Genomic DNA, 16,857 nt, shown 5'->3' on the forward strand with positions numbered 1-16,857 from the left:
TCTCCCAGGGAGTAAACCACTAGCTACAAATAGAACACACTGAAAATCTGACTGGAATTATTGTTACTTATTATATTTCTTCTATGAATCAATTGGTATGTCATCTGACCCAGGCCAATATTCAGGGAAGCCTTTTTTTTTTTTTTTTTTTTTGCTTTTATCTGTATATCTTCAATTCTAAAGATTATCATAGAAATGTAAGGAAACTTAGCTAGATGACATAGAATCATCTGCAGCAATGGTTTCTGTAGACCTTGATGGATTTTTGCTGGTCTCTGGTGAAATGAGAAATAAAAGGAAAATATAGTGAATTTTCCCTGAAGCTAGATGTGTGATCCTTCATCATTATATTCCTCCTATTTCTGTGTTAAAATGGGGTATTTTTAAATAAAATAATGACAGTACAGGGTAGTTTAGCATTTTTTTTTTTAATGTCTTTACTTGGCAAAATAAAAAGTTGGCACCTGATTTGGTAGGACAGGTGTTAAGTGTGTGCATTTTAAAGTTGATGTCTCTGCAACATCTCAAGGTTTGGGAACTGCTGATGGAAAATGTACAGACAGGTAAATTGAAAATGGATGGTCTTTGATGAATACTTTGGCCCTTTGGTTTCTCTTACTGGGTCGTGTATTTGGCCTGGTGTACACATTGTGTTGTGTTTATATCCTGCATATGGTCTCTGGCCTTATAGTTCTAGTCTCCAGGCTTCCGTTTGTTCCTAGCTGCCTGACCTTGAAGACGAGGAGGGCTGGCTCATCCTTTTGCCTGGCAGGTCCATATTGTCTCCTTGCGTCTTCTCCATTCCTGATTTCCCTTTCCCTGCCTCGTTGTATCTTATTGGATTTGTTTCCAAGAAGATCCAGTTATAAATGCCAGCCGACCTTTTAGCTCAGCACTGCTCCTGGCTCTGTAACCAGGTACTGACTTGACAGCTGGTCTGGTTTATTATGAAACCAGCAATAGCTGTGGGTATGGATACTCTACTAGTGTGCACAGCACTGTGCAGGATGTGACAACACTCAGATGAGTCAAATATATGCCTGTCCCCTAAGTAAATTGTCAACCACTAAGAATATTAAACACACAATTGTGTATTCTTTTTTTTTTCACTTTTTTTTTTATTGTGGTAAAACACACATAACATAAATTTTACCATCTTAACTTTTTAAGTGTACAGTTCAGTGGTATTAAATACATTCACATTTTTGTGAAATCATCACAACACCCACTCCCGTAATTCTTTTCCTCTTGTAAAACTGGAACTCTGGACCCCTTAAACAGTAACTTCACATTCTCCCCTCCCCACAGCCACTGGCAGCTTTCTGCCTCTGAATTTGGCTACTCTGAGTTCCTCATACAAGTGGACTCCAAAAAGCATTTGTCTTTTTGTGACTGGCTTATTTCATTTAGTATATTGTCTTCAAAACTCATACATATATTGTAGCATATTGCAGAATTTTTGTTCTTTCTAAGAGTGAATTCACTAGCCCAGTGTATTTTCCTTGTCCATTCATCTGTCAGTGGACATTGGGTTGATTCCACATTGTAGCTATTGTAAGGAATGATGCTGCTATGAATACGGGTGTATAAATACCTCTTTGAGACCTGCTTTCAGTTCTTTCAGTTACATACCTAGAAGTGGAATTGCTAGATCCTAGAAGTAGAATTGCTGGTAAATTCTATTTTTTAAATTTTTTGAGGAACTGCCGTATTCTTTCCACAGTGCACCATTTTACATTCTTACCAGCAGTGCATGAGGGTTCCAGTTTCTCTATTTATTTGCCAGCACTTACTGTTTCCTGTTTGTTTGTTTGTTTGTTTTTTGATAACCAATCTAATGGGTTGAGATGGCATTTTCTTGTAGTTTTGATTTGCATTTCCGTAATGATTAATCATGTTGAGTATCTTTTCATGTGCTTGTTGGATATTTGTATGTCTTTGGAGAAATGTCTGTTTAAGTCCTTTGCCCATTTTTTAATTGGGTTGTTTGTTTTGTTGTTGTTGAGTTTTAGGATTCTCTGTAATTCTGTTAATCTCTTATCAGATATATGATTTGTAATTCCCCCCCCCCCTATTCTGTAGGTTACTTTTTTACTCTGTTGAAAGTATCTTTTGGAGAAAAAAATTTTAATTTTTCTTAAATCCAGTTTGTTTTCTTCTTTTGTTGCCTATGCCTTTGGTGTCATATCCAAAAAATCATCGCCAAATCCAAGGTCACGAAGCTTTTATCTTATGTTTTCTTCTCAGAGTTTCATTGTTTTAGGTCTCACATTTAGCTTTTTGATGCGTTTTTGAGTAAATTTTTTTATATGGTGTCTGGAAAGTGTCCAACTTCATTATTTTGCATGTGGATATCCAGTTTTCTCAGCATCATTTGTTGAAAAGACTGTCCTTATCTCATCGAATGGCTTGGCACCCTTGAGAAAAGGATTTGACCATGTATGTGTGGGTTTACTTCTGGGTTTTCCATTTTATTCCACTGGCCTATAAGTCTGTGTTTTGCTAATACCAAACTGTTTTTGGTAACTATAGCTTTGCAGTAAGTTTTGAAATCAGTAGGGTAAACTCTTTAGCTTTATTCTTTCTCAAGATTGTTTTGGCTATTTGGTGTCCCTTGAGATTCCATTTGAATTTTAGCCCCCCCCCCCCCCCCCCCCGCAAAAAACATCATTGGGATTTTGATAGGGATTGCATTGGATCCGTATACCACTTTGGGTAGTATTGATACTTTAAAAATATTCATCCAATCTATGATCATGCGATGTGTTTCCTTTATGTCTTTTTCAGTTTCTTTCAGCAATGTTTTGTACTTTTTATCGTATAAGTCTTTCACTTTGATTAAGTTAATTCCTGAGTATTTTATTCTTTCTGATGTAGTTGTAAATGGAGTTGTTTTTGTAATTTCCTTTTCATATTTTTCATTGTTCATGTATAGAAATGCAACTGGTTTTTGTGTATTGACTCTTGTTCATGATACTTTGCCGGATTCATTTATTCTAACAGCGTGTGTTGGTGGGTATTTTTGGAATTTTCTACAGAGAAGATCATGTCATCTGTAAACAGATAATTTTACTTCTTCCTTTCCAATTTGGATGCCTTTCGTTTCTTTAACTTGTCTAGTTGCTCAGGCTGGAACTTCCAGAACTATGTTGAATGGGTAAAAGTGAGCATCCTTTCCTTGTTCCAGATTATAAAAGAAAAGCTTTCAGTTGTTTACCTTGAGTGTGAGCCTTGCTGTGAGTTTTTCACATACGACCTTTATTTTGCTGAGGACGTTTTCTTCTATTCCTAGTTTATTGATTGTTTTCATCACAAAAGATGTTGAATTTTTCAAAGGCTTTCTCTGCATCAATTGAGATTATCATGTGTGGTTTTTTCTCCTTAATTCTGTTGATATGGCATATTACATGGATTGATTTTTTTTTTTAAAGATTTTATTTGAGAGAGAAAGCACACGCAAGAGAGAGCAAGAGAGCAGGAGTAGGGGGAGGGGCAGAGGGAGAAGCAGACTCCCTGTTGAGCAGGGAGCCCAACTCTCCCACTCTCTGGCTGAATCCCAACACCCTGGGGTCATGACCTGAGCTGAAGGCAGACGTTTAACTAACTGAGCCAGGCATCCCTACGTGCATTGATTTTTGTATGCTGAACTATTCTTATATTCGAAGAATAAATCCCACTTGATTATAATGTATAATCCTTTTAATATGCTAATGAGTTCTGTTTGCTAGTATTTTGTTGAGGATTTTTGCATCCATGTATGTCATAAGGGATATTATAGGTCTGTAATTTTTCCTGTGGTGTCATTGTCTGGCTTTAGTATCAAGCTAACTCTGCCCTTATAGAATACATTAGGAAGTGTTCCCTTCTCTTCAATTTTTTGGGAAAGATTGAGAAGGATTGGTATTGCTTCTTTAAGTGTTAGGTAGAATTCACCAGTGAGGCCATCAGGTTCCAGGCTTTTCTTTGTTAGGAGATTTTTGATTACTGATCAAGCTTTTTAGTGGTTATAGACCTATTTAGATTCCCTATTGCTTCATGACTTGCTCTAGGTAGGTTTTGTGTTTTCAGGAATTTGTCTATTTCAACTAGGTTTTCCAATTTGTTGGTACACAGTTGTTCATAGTACTGTATATTTCTTTAGAATTGTTAGTAATGTCCCACTTTCATTTCTGATTGTAGTAATTTGAGTGTTTTTTTCTTAGTCCATGTAGCTAAAGGTTTGTCAATTTTGTGGATCTTTTCCTAGAACCAGCTTTTTTGTTGATTTTCTCTGGTGTTTTTCTATTCTTTATCTCATTCTTCTCTAATCTTTATTATTTCCTTCTGCTAGCTTTGGTTTTAGTTTACTCTTCTTTTTCTCTTTTCCTAAGTTATAAAGTTGGGTGTTGATATGAGATCTTTCTTTCAAAAAGAAAAACGTGTTTATAGTGATAAATTTTCTCTTTTGTACTTCTTTGTCTATCCCATAAGTTTTGGTGTGTGGTTATTTTTGTTTTCCTTCATCAGTAAGTATGTTCTCCTTTGATCCACTGGTTGTTTAAAAGTGTGCTGTTTAATTTCCACGGTTTTGTTCATTTCTGTGTCCTGATTTCCGACTTCATTTGTTGTGTTCAGAGAAGATACTTTTAAATATGGAGACTTAATCTTGTCCTAACGTGTGATCTGTCCTGGAATATGTGCCATGTGTATTCTGTTGCTGTTGGGTAGAATGTTCTGTTAGATCTAGATGGTTCGTTGTATTGCTTAGCTTCTCTGTGTCCCTACTTTCCTCCTTTCTGATTTTTCTGTTCATTATTGAGAGTGGGTATTAAAGTCTCCAACTACTATTGTAGAGCTATTTCTTTTTTGAATTCTGTCAGTTTTTGCGTCATATTTTGATGGTGTGTCATTAGTGTGTAAATGTCTATCCTTCTTATATCTTCTTGTTGTATTGAATCTTTTATCAACTTATAAATGTGCTTCTTTGTCTTGAATTCCATTTTTTGATTTAATGCCTGTTTGTGTGGTATTAGTATAGCAACCCCTGTTCTCTGTGGTTATTAAGTGCTTGGAATATCTTGTTCCATCCTTTTACTTTCAACCTGTGTGTGTCTTTGGATCTAAAGCGAGTCTCTTGTGGACAACATATAGTTGGATCATGTGTTTTTATTGGTTCTGCCAACCTCTGTCTTTTGATTGGAGAGTTTAATTCATTTGCATTTAATTACTCATAAGGAGGGACTGACTTCGGTCTTTGTGCCGTTTGTTTGTTTTCTGTATGCCTTTTGCCCCTAATTTATTGCATTATTGTTTTCCTTTGCATTTAGTTGATTTTTTATGGTGAAACTTTTAAGTAACTTTCTCATTTCCTTGTGTTTGTGTTTTGTAGCTGTTTCATTATGATTACCATGGGGATTACGTTTAACATCCTACAGTTATAGCACTAATTTGAGTGTATACCAGCCTAATGTCAATGACCTGTAAAACCTGTGCTCCTTTACAGCTCATCCCCACATCTTTTGATTGTGGAAGCTGAATCCCTCTAGCGAATTGTTCATTTTGCTTCTTGTACTCCTCAGCTCCAGAATTTCTTTTTTTTTATGCTTTCTGCTCTTTTATTTTCATTTTTCATCCTTTGTTCTCTTGATTTTTGCATATTTTTTGTTCTTTGAACATCTTTAAGACAGTTGTTTTAAAGTCTTTGTCTAGTATAATCTGCCATAGGTCTTTTTGGGGGACAGTTTCTATTGACTTACATTTTTTTCCTTTGGGCCGTACTTTCCTGTTTCTTTGTATGTCTTGTGATTTTTCCCCCCACACCTGATATTTGAATCTAATAATCTGGTAACTCGGGAAATCAGATTCTCCCCCTTCACAGGTTTTGCTGGGTTTTGTTATTGTTTATTTTAATTGTTATATGCTTTGTTTGTGGTGAGGATCAGCCTGAGGTATGAATTTAAGATCTTCTCGGGTCTTTTTTTGATCCTTTTTCTGGGCGTGTGTGGTCACTGTGTAATTTTGCTCGTATGTGCAGTTGTTTTTGAGTGTGCTAATCTTTACTATCTGGGCTCTCCAAAGGGAAGAAAGTGAAACATGAAGGGAAGAGGAGGGATGCTGGCCCTTTAAATCTTCCGACAGTCACTTCAGCTAGAGAGGTTGAGACTTTTAACAGTGTGGGGAGGTGCTACAATGGCTGTCACGTCTTTATTTTGAGCCTCTGTGTTAAGAAGCGGCACTCAGAGCATCATTCCTGATATTTTGAGGGCAGCGTTCTTTTTGCCCACCCTAGCGCCCACATGCTGTGTGTAAGCTGCTCTCAGAACACATGTACAGCTGCCTTGCTACATGGCTGGGGGTAAGGCATGGGCAGGACGGGTAGCTGCTCCTGTGTGCTAAGAGCTGAAATTACCCGAAAGTTGCCATCCAGATCTTCCCCTGGAAGTTGCAAGCTGTTAGCAGACACCAGAGTTCCAAAGCTGTTACATCAGATAGATTCTGCAGTTATTCTCAAGGTGAGGACACCCTTTCCTGGAGCTTCCCAATCCCCCCTCCGCCTAGGATCCTCCCCACCTATCATGTGTTCTTATAGAAAGTAAGTTGCATCTTAAGAGAGGTAAAGTACAATCAGTGATACAGGAGTTTCAGATAAGGTAGATTCATCTTTGGGGACTCCTGGCTGGCTCAGTTGGAAGAGCATGCGACTCTTGATCTCAGGGTCCCAAGTTCGAGCCTCATGTTGGGTAGAGTTTACTTAAAAAAAAAAAAAAAAAAAAAAGATTTGGGTAAATTTCTTAATCTTTTTCAACTTCAGTTTCCTCTATGAAAATTAGTGACAAAAATACTGATATCAAGATTTCTGTGAGGATGAATGAAACCATGCAGAATGCCTGACTGAGTGTCCAGCATTGAGCAACCACCTTTTATTATTGTTAGTAACCCTCTTCCCATCCCCACCCCCACCCAAACCAGGTGATTTTAAAGGTTGTGGTGCTTTTTACATAGATTAATGGGTGGTGATGATAAGGGTAATTGTTTTAAAGGGAATGGGAAATAAGGATATACAGCTTAAATATGTGGGAACATCAGTTTGAAGCAAAGGATGTCCCCCCAGTAGCTAATGGAGGTAGAATAAGAGATAATGTAGCTGCAGTTGTTTTTGAATTCAGTGTGAGTACAAGAAAGTTCAGCTGCTGCTAAGCTCCCTCCCTCCTTCCCTCCCTCCCTTTCTTTTTCAAAAGGAAAAGCAATTTCAGAAAGGTAGCAGTTGAAGAGAGAGACCATAATTATTAGAAATAGATTTTGGAGTTGGGGACAGAAGATGGAGTCAGTAACCTGGTGGAGAGATTCAGTTTAGGTGGGAGGGTTCCTGGCCGCAGGAAGCTTAGAGAATGTAAGGTTTTGGGACTGTATTTTGTGAGTTTTTAAGGGTGTCAATTTTCCTTTGCTTGTTCAGGATTTTGATCTTGGCAAATGGGTATTATCTTATCATTTGAAGATCTAATCAGATCCTGCTGATAGGAGTATCTTTTACATTTGTTTAAAAGATCAAAAGGTTTTATAATTTTCCTGGAAATACTTTTAAAACCAACATGAGGGCTCACAATAGGCTATATTTAACAGTCAAGTCTGGCACAACCTACCCTGTGGGAACCTTTTGTTTCCTGAGGTGGTTTTTTTTTTTTTTTTTCCTTTTTTCTTTTTGGTTTGCTTCATTTTACTTCAATATGGGAGAATGTGACTGGCCCACAGCATGATTTTTGTAAGGTTTAGCTCTATAAAGGGCTTATTATTTTGTAAAGTTGAAGCTTTGAGGAGTACTGTACTTTGTCAGTTGATTAAAAGTAAATAAGGATTGAATTATATGAATGAAACTGAATATACTAGTTTGAAGTGTTAATGTCTGAGTCCACAATAATTTTTTTGCATATTAAATGTATTTTTGATCCTAAAATGCAGAGAGAAACAGAATTCTGAGTCACATAGGCTTTTTTTCCTCCCCCATAAAAGTATAACTCTGATTTTTAAATCATTTCAGAACTTGTGATATTTAAAGATGCTCTTTAAAAGAAAAAAACTGAATATGTTAAAACTTTTAGTTTTCGTTTGCTTTCTGTGGTTTAGGTATTAAATTTGACATTTTGTTATGCATTTGAGCCCTTTGAAATATTTTAATTTGTGAAAATTGTTATTTCATCTCTTTGGTTTCCGTAACTTAAAAATATTCTGCCACAGATGCTTTTTAAGACTTAAGAGTTCTACTGCTGAATTGAATGCCGAATCTGTCTCTGCGTTTGAGGTGTTTCGTTCCTCCTTGGCCTGTGGCCCTATGACACCCTTACACCAAGCAGCAGTAGGTGTGGCGTGCTCGCTTTATTATTCTGTCGGGACAGTTGAGGGCTCTTCAGGATTTTCCATCTTCCTTGGAGTTTCACAGGCAGCTCGTTTTTGTTTTGGCTTGCAACAGCCAGCCTTCAAAGATCTTTTGTTTTCTGACGGTTGAAGAAGTTGGCTTGATGTTCTTACTCCCAGACAATTATTTAATTGTTCACAGATAACTGAAAGTATCTAGTAAAGGTTTCTGTGATGAATCCCTTTATTTTATTGGAAGCTTGTCGTTTGGAAATGATTGGTCATTATGCTTCCCAGTGATTGAGAAAATTGTTTTTAACCCAAATATCATCAAAAACTCATTCTTTCTTCTCTGATTTTGTTGTGCACATTTTTCTTATGTATCATAACAGATCTCTCTCTTTTTTAAGTGTAAGGCATAGCAGATTTAATGCTTGAGATAGTGCTGTTATAACATGCTTGAAGAAAATAGCGCCTTATAGAAATTTTCACTTTATCAAAAGAATATATTTGGATAACTGCAGATAAGGATGATCCTATCTTATACAATAAAGAGTTTAGAACTTCAAAAACATATCACATCAGCAATCCTAATTAACCCCAGGGGAGCAGTTTAGTGAAGAATATTTTGAGTTCTTAATGTAATATTTATACTTACTGGCTTATTTTGATTATTACAAATGTTTCCAAATATCAACTTTTTTTATTAAAATGTTCTAGTGGATTTTCATGAGTGAGTTTTCCATGGGGGATACATTCCCACCTTTGTTAAGTGAGCCAGTAGGAAAATATGATTTGGTTTCCACAGTTGGTTTAAGCCAACCCATCAGCAGCACATCTGTTCCATAAAGTTAGGTACAACCTACAACATGATAATGCATAATTATTTCTTTACAGAATTGTTTAGAACAGTCACATTAAACAACCAGTGGCTGACAGTTACCAATCACTTACTAGGTATAGACGCTCTTTTAATACTTTAATACATGTGTTCATCATTGATGTTATAAATGTTTCAAATACACATTTCCCTTTACTTCTGTTTTCCTTCCCCTTCTTCAGGCTGGCGTCCCTCAAGACAGTTACTTTTAAGAAATAGCCCAAGTCAGAAATAGTAGTAGCTTTTATTAAGATTGTGCAATTAATTTATGGATCTCTCCATTGGCAATAGAAATAAGCGAAAGGGGTCAGGAGACGTGAAGTAGTTTCAGGAGGCAAAGAGAGCAGATTCTCTGCAAGAGTGCTGATTTACCCAAGAGTGCTGATTTACCTGTCATAAAGGGATATCATAGGTGAAGGAATGGTAGGGCTTGCTGCATTGAACGTTACCATGGTGCCACGTGAGAAGGGCAGAGAGAGCAGAATTTAAAAAGATACGGTATATCAAATGAAATGACGACACATTTTGCCCCAGAGCCATCAAAAAAATGAAAAGCAGAATTTGTAAAGAAGGATGAAATGGCTGGTTTGGGCTAGTGGATGGAAAAGCAGCTTAGTCTTAGATTTCCAAAGACTGAAAGAGAGATACACATGTTTCAGACAACTAACTTCATATGTAGGATGATAAGTACTGGCCATATCTTTGAATACTTGTATCTCATGTCAGATGATTGACTAATTTATTATTTGCATCTGTATGTAGGTAGGATGTTTGACACACATTTATTCTGGGGAGTCAGATTGTTAGAGAAATAGCATGAAGTTTGAAATTTGGCAGGCCTAGATTTGAATCTCAGCTACAACATAGTTGTATGTTTCTAGGAATTGGAGCATTTTTTTCTAGATTGTCCATTTCTTCTAGATTTCTTCCAGATTGTTGTATAGCAACTATATATGCTATATAGTTGTTAATAGTAGAATCTTATGTCTCATTGTATTTCTGTGGTATCAGTTGATTATCAGACATGTTTGAAGTAGATTCATCTGTAAGATGGGGATAGTAACACTGAACTCTAGAGTGATGAATGAGGAGATCCTGTGTATAAAACATCCAGGAAAGTGATGCTCAGTCAAGACTAAACAAAAGTGCGTTACTCTCCCAGGAAAAGCCAGCAACCGTCTTCTCTTTTCCCTTCTCATGGAAATTGAAAAGAGAAGACCTATAGCAACTGGGAGACTAGAATTTGTGCTCATAAGAGAGAGGCCACAATCTGTGTTTTATCTTAAAAAAAAATGTTAAGGGCTTAGGAAGAAAAGAATGTTAGTTTTTTTTTTTTTAATATTTTATTTATTTATTTAACAGAGATAGAAACAGCCAGCGAGAGAGGAAACACAAGCAGGGGGAGTGGGAGAGGAAGAAGCAGGCTCCTAGCGGAGGAGCCTGATGTGGGGCTCGATCCCATAACGCCGGGATCACACCCTGAGCTGAAGGCAGACGCTTAACCGCTGTGCCACCCAGGCGCCCCAAGAATGTTAGTTTTTTAAGATTATGTAGTTGGATAAATTGTAAAAATCATTTCAAAATATATGTGTTACTTAAGAGTGCCATGCAAAAATGATCAGAAATGAAGCATGGCAGGACATCCGGGTGCCTCAGTCAGTTAAGCATCTGCCTTCAGCTCAGGTCATGATCTCAGAGTCCTGGGATTGAGCCTCTCGTTGGGCTCCCTGCTCAGCGGGGTGTCTGTTTCTCACTCTGCCTCTCCTGCTCCTGCTCTCTCTCTCACTCTCTTTCTCTCAAATGATTCAAAATCTTAAAAAAAAAAAAAAAAGAAAGAAATTAAGCATTGCATATTTGGCCACTGAAACAGTGATTCGTATGTATCTCTTAGTCACATATTAACAAAATTACACATTGGTCAGGTTCAATTATTAAAAGTTCATTTTTTCTCCTTATTTTGAAATTTTAAAGCATTTGTATAATGATGGTGTTTTAAAATCTTGCTGTTCATTATACCAGTTGAATCAATGAAGAGTTTTTTTCTTGTTTGGTTTTGTTTGGTGTTGTTGGGACCTTTTGGCATAGGACTGTTCTGTTATGTTGTAACTATTTCTTTTATAATAAGAAAATTTGTTTAAATTATATTTTAAAATTATGAGAGTAGAGCCAGTGTTTTAGTTTTTCGAAGATAATTCTTTATCATGTCTACAGACTGTTGGGTAATCTATTTTTTTATTTTTCAAAACTAATGTCATTCTCCTTGTTTACTTTCTCTAATATAATCCTAGGGAGTATTCATTGGACTTGTTTTAATATATTTTTTCTGATTTCAGGAGTGTAAAAATGTTATCTGAAAATTTTTAAGGGTGTATATTTTTTTACGAGAATTCTATGTTGCCTATTTATTCTTATATCATTAGTTAAAAGTTAAATGAATGTGCTTTATTATTTCTAAATAATACAGTATACATAAGCAATACTAAATTTCTATTTTTACAATGGCCAAGCAATGTCAGTGGTTTAAAAAAAATGTGGATGTTGAATTTCTTCTGATTAATCATTATAAGCATTTATAAACTTTGTTCCTCATCGATAATGTTCATTTGAAGATAATACTATGTGATTTGTGCAATCATTTTTGAATAGTTGAAACTTAAAAGAATTGCAAATTTAAATTTCTGTGCCTTCTGAAAATAAAACAAGTATGAAGTATGATAGATATCGGTTTATTAGTATTTCTCATATAAAGTGGCACGTGTTACTAAAATAACATCTTGGTGTAAGTTTTAGGTTTTTTTCCATGTTAAGTGTATACTATCTTTTTTAAAAAATTTGAGCCTAGTTTATTGCTATCATTTGAACAGGTGTCTCAACGCTTGTACCTACTGCAAAACTAAACACGCCAGAGGAAATTTGGCCAGTTACCCAATTGACGAACTAGTAGAAAGAGCCAAACAGTCTTTTCAAGGTAAGAGTTTCTAGAATTATGTGCGATTTTAGTCTTCTTAATAAATTATAATAGTCTTCTAAATAACCTGTCACTTTAAATACATGCTGCTTTAGCTTTCTGAAGAGTTCATAAGTATTTTAGCCTATATAGCAGAAATGTTGCCAGATTCAGTGAACCAGGTTCTAGTATTCACATTGCTCTTCTTTTACCACTCTTCCATTTTCTTCTGATGTATTTTGAACTTTATCACCCATTTTCACTTCATAGAAAAGACAAAAAATAAAACATAAAAATGAAATCCGTGACCGTCTGATGTGTTAAGACTTTTGTGGACTGAGTGAAGTATTTTTCAAGATTTCTACCTCTTCCTTTGCTAATTTTTGGGCCATTTGGAATGTAGAGTGAATAAATGTTTCCAGGAGTCTTGAAAAAGGTAGATTTTACTATCAGTCAATACAGATAACCCTCTTTATCTGCAGAACGTTGAACCAGCAAAGAGTGGTATGGGTAGAGAGTTCTAATGAGAATTATTCCTTTGTGTGTGTGTCCAGCTACGTCTGAATCATCACTTGCTGGAAAATGTGATTGTTTAGGTATCTCTCAGCATAAGACTTATCTTTAATGTGAGTCACAGTTGTGTTGACACATAACTGCTTAAACCATAAACTTCCTCTTTTGTCTCTGTTTATAGTATGTGTGTATAACATTGGTGTGTCTTTATACCCAACATGGTATAATCTATTGTCTCATAATCTTGTGGGTTAATAGTTATTGGCGATGTACTTTTCCTTTTAGGAAGTGACTTTAAGTGCTACTTTCAGTACTTCACACACTAGAAATGAAAGTATGAATTCTGAACACGTTTCTTTATTTAAGCTATGTAAAGCTTTTATCAACTCTTTATAATAGAAAACTACCCTTGATTGATTTATTAACACTTCCCAACAATTTTTTTCTATTTTTACATTCTTAGTTCAGTCCCTTCCTTCATTCCCATTCAACTTATATTGAACAAGAAATAAAAGGCAGCTCATTGACTCCTGCCAGTGTTCTGTTTTAGAGCCAGGTAATTATCTAATCTGAAGAACAGTCTGAGTGATTGTCTTTTGTACAACATGACTATGTTAAGGCGTGTTCAGAAAGGGCATAAATTTGCACAGAAACCTAATCTATTTGAAAAATGATGCCTTTGCTGGCATTCTAAATTGGTGTTTATTTTTCCATATATCTGTCAGAAAATGGGGATATTAAAACTCTAAGATCTATCCACCAAACACTGCAGATTGGTAGGAGTATGAATTAGTTCTTTCAAAGTACTTTTCCAACGTTATGCATTTCTATCCGCAGCTAAATATAACTCTTAAAAATCTCACTTTACTGTGAAAATTTATTTTAAAGATCTAAAATTGATAAATCACCACGAAGGAAGTGAAGATATTCTCTTGGCTCCCTTATATCTATCTTCACCTATAACCTATCCTAACATTTTGATGTGATTGCTTCATGACTTAGTATGGACACAATGATTGATTGATTGACTTTTATTTAATTTCAATTAATTAACGTATAGTGTATTATTAGTTCCAGAAGTAGAGTTCAGTGATTCAGCAGTCTTATATAACACCCAGTGCTCATTACATCACAGGCCCTCCTTAATTAGACACAATCATGTATCACATTTGACTTGAGGTAAAAACCAGAAAAGAATAATCATAGCTTTTATAAACGAATCATAGAATTTTTCTAAAGGTATCCAACTCAGTTCTCTGATTTATCTTATTTATCTTTAGAAATGCCCTCTGAGCAATAGAAGTACAGGGTGTGACTTCGGTCAGACTTTATTGTCACTTAGCATCATCATAGCCCAGTGGGTTGGGCCAGTTAAGGTGAGCCTTACGAAGAATGTATCAGAGGTTAGCAGTGATGTGGTGTTTGTCCATAGAGACAGCCTTCGAAGAGATTTATTTAGTATTGCTTTCATCATCACAAGTGTGTGTTTGTGTATGTGTGTGTAGGTAGGTGTATTGCCTTTCTATTCCCAGCCATGAAATGTTTGCCATGTAACATCTTTCTATTGTCTTGTTATCTGTATATTAGAGCTGAAACTGAATGCTACTTTTTGGACTGGACTGGTGAGCTCATTTGATTGATGTATGGGAGTGTTCCTAAAATATTGAGGTCATAACTTCCTAGGCAAGCCAGGGTGGTTAGGAAAACTCTTAAGTCGTTAGGTATTCGATGCTCTTTGCCATAGGAGAGTTTGAAGTTGAAACAGTGTTCTGCTGCTGACCAGCCACCAGGGTCTGAAGAAGGTACTTGGCCCCCTTCAGGCCATGGTTTTCTCGTTACTGTGACATTTAGTATTGTTTGTTGTTAGAATTCGAGATAATGTACAGGAAGTAATTGGCTGTGTTCTCCTAGTGAAGAAGACGTGCTACTTAAACTGAAGGAATTTAAAGTGAATCCAAGAAGTCTAATTTTGAGTGAGAATATTGAAACATCTGTAACAGACATTAATGACTAGAGTCAAAGAACAGATTTTCTTTTGCTGCTGAAACATGTTTTAGGAAAAATGCCTCCATAGATAGAAACTATTTAGTGTGACCGTTACCTTTCATTCTCTTAGTTTGAGAAAAGCAAATTCATGCTGAGAATGGCCTTATATTCTTTTTCTACTATAGGAAGTACCCGTGGATAGCTCACATTTTAAAGACATTGAGTAGTTCATTATCTTTTTTTCTGCAAAAGACATTGGGATATTACCGATCTTACAGACTTTCTGTACGTGAGCTTTAAAATTGTGAAGAATAATTATGAAGGAAAATATAATAGAAGAATTCTCTCTTATCCCTGTGACTTTTGCATATTTGGTTCCTTAATAATTCAGGTGTTAGGAATATTCTTTGAGCTAGAACCGCTTAAATTCTGTATGACACCATTATTATTAAATGGCCCTATAATTAATAATAAACAGTATGGTTTTTTGAAAGGCTACTTTAAGATGAAAATCCTAAATATGCTGCCAATAAATTTTAGTATGAAAGCCACTCTGTCAGTGGAAGTTAAATTTCCCATCCTGAAAAGTAAATTTCCTTTCTTTTTCTTGAAGTTTTTGATGACTGTGTGTCAGAAATACCAAATGACTTTTAAAAACTCTGAACCAGGTGTAGAATGGGGATAGAACCCCGATTGCCTGTCATATGATACAATAAGAGCACAATTTCTTTCTGAATAGCATATCTATGAAACATTTTATATTCCTTAAAACTTTATTTCTTAGTAGTCTAATGAATGAAGAGACTAAGGGCTGACCCAAAGGCAAGGGAGCATTCAGAAGAGATTCTGAAATAATCATGAAATCATTCTGAATGTACAGTGGATTCCCAAAGCACCAAAAATATACTGACTGTACATTCAGCTGCCAAAAAATGAGAAAAAGAGCTCATTAAATTTTGAAAGGATAGTTTTAAAGTCAAAATTATTTATATTTTTAAATAGGAACTTATTTTGCCTTTTACAAATAATACGTGTGTGTGTGTGTGTGTGTACATTTAGTTTATATTTAGTTGGTTCCCTAGCTTTGTTTTCATTTTTGTTTTTTTCTTTTTCTCTCAACCCAGTCCCCTTGACATTTTCACCATCTCAACGTGTTTATCATTTCTGTGGCCATTTCTGAATATAAGATTTATCAGGTAACTTGAGCTTCTCCTCTCATTGTTCTAACAGCCTGTGGAGAAACATTTCCCCTCACCTCCTCACTTCTGCTGAGATTTAGGTGTTAAAAATTCCTGGTCATCGCGGTGTTTGGGGACTGGGGTTTGACATGGTTGCATTTTAGATATCTAGAAAAACATGTCAAGTTGTGACCAGGACTTTGTTGGGGCCAGAATGAATTTACAAGCTAGTGTTTTCTAGGATATTTGTATTGATTTTTCTCTAGCGGCTAATCAATCAGTTTCAGTTGTATAAGTGATGGAGCAAACCTTTTTAAGTGTGCTGGGTGAGTGGTGTGGAAACAACACCTTTCACTGCTGTCTCTGGAATCAAAATGTAGAAATGATGGATGAGCTATTTTTATAGCGATTGTGTGCTTTTCTAGATCTCATTTGTGTGTTGCTACTTTTTCTCTCCCTCATAAATCTGAAAAACCCTAGCAGGATAAGTGGCATAAACCGGTTATGGAAAGGTAAATAAATTAAGATGAGATATTCGAAGCAGGGAGAAAATTTCTTGGTGTTTAGTGATTTTAGTATTAATGTTGAAATAAAAAAAATGATTTCCGTTTTATTTGAGACTTGTAAAGATACTGTCCGTTGTGTGTAAAATTAATTATGAAATGCAACTGGAAAACATTACCTCCTGACCTTTTATGTAGGAAAGAATATGAGCAGCATTTGATTTTCGGAATTTTTGGATTTTGTATGAAATTTGATTGTTGAGTTTTACAGTTTATATCGAGGCCCATTTGACTCATCAGTGTCAGCAGTGATTGCTATATATTGATTTGGATCTGAGATTAGAAAGGAGACCAATAATTGCATCCTGTTAATTTATATGGCAGTTGTTTAAATGTCTCTTTTACTCCTTTATCTTTCATTTGTGCTATGTTGATATAAAGAAATTTCTTTCTTCTATAGGATTAATAATGTTGATTTATGTGTTTATTTATACATTGTCAACTTCCAAGGAGGATTTTAGG

At 35.7% G+C, this 16,857-nt stretch overlaps 1 protein-coding gene across 3 annotated transcripts in view; it reads left to right on the forward strand.

Moving 5' to 3' along the window:
* The window catches only part of CDKAL1 (CDK5 regulatory subunit associated protein 1 like 1), a 624,642-nt gene that overhangs the window by 285,223 nt on the left and 322,562 nt on the right, over nt 1–16,857 (forward strand). For all 3 annotated transcript variants that reach the window (XM_008707717.2, XM_040645106.1, XM_008707718.2), the window contains one exon: nt 12,073–12,176. In XM_008707717.2, coding sequence (XP_008705939.1) covers nt 12,073–12,176 — 104 coding nt within the window. The remainder of the gene's footprint in view (nt 1–12,072; nt 12,177–16,857) is intronic.

This window comes from Ursus maritimus, unplaced genomic scaffold (assembly GCF_017311325.1).
Source record: "Ursus maritimus isolate PB19 unplaced genomic scaffold, ASM1731132v1 scaffold_30, whole genome shotgun sequence".
In the NCBI taxonomy this organism is placed as follows: domain Eukaryota; kingdom Metazoa; phylum Chordata; class Mammalia; order Carnivora; family Ursidae; genus Ursus; species Ursus maritimus.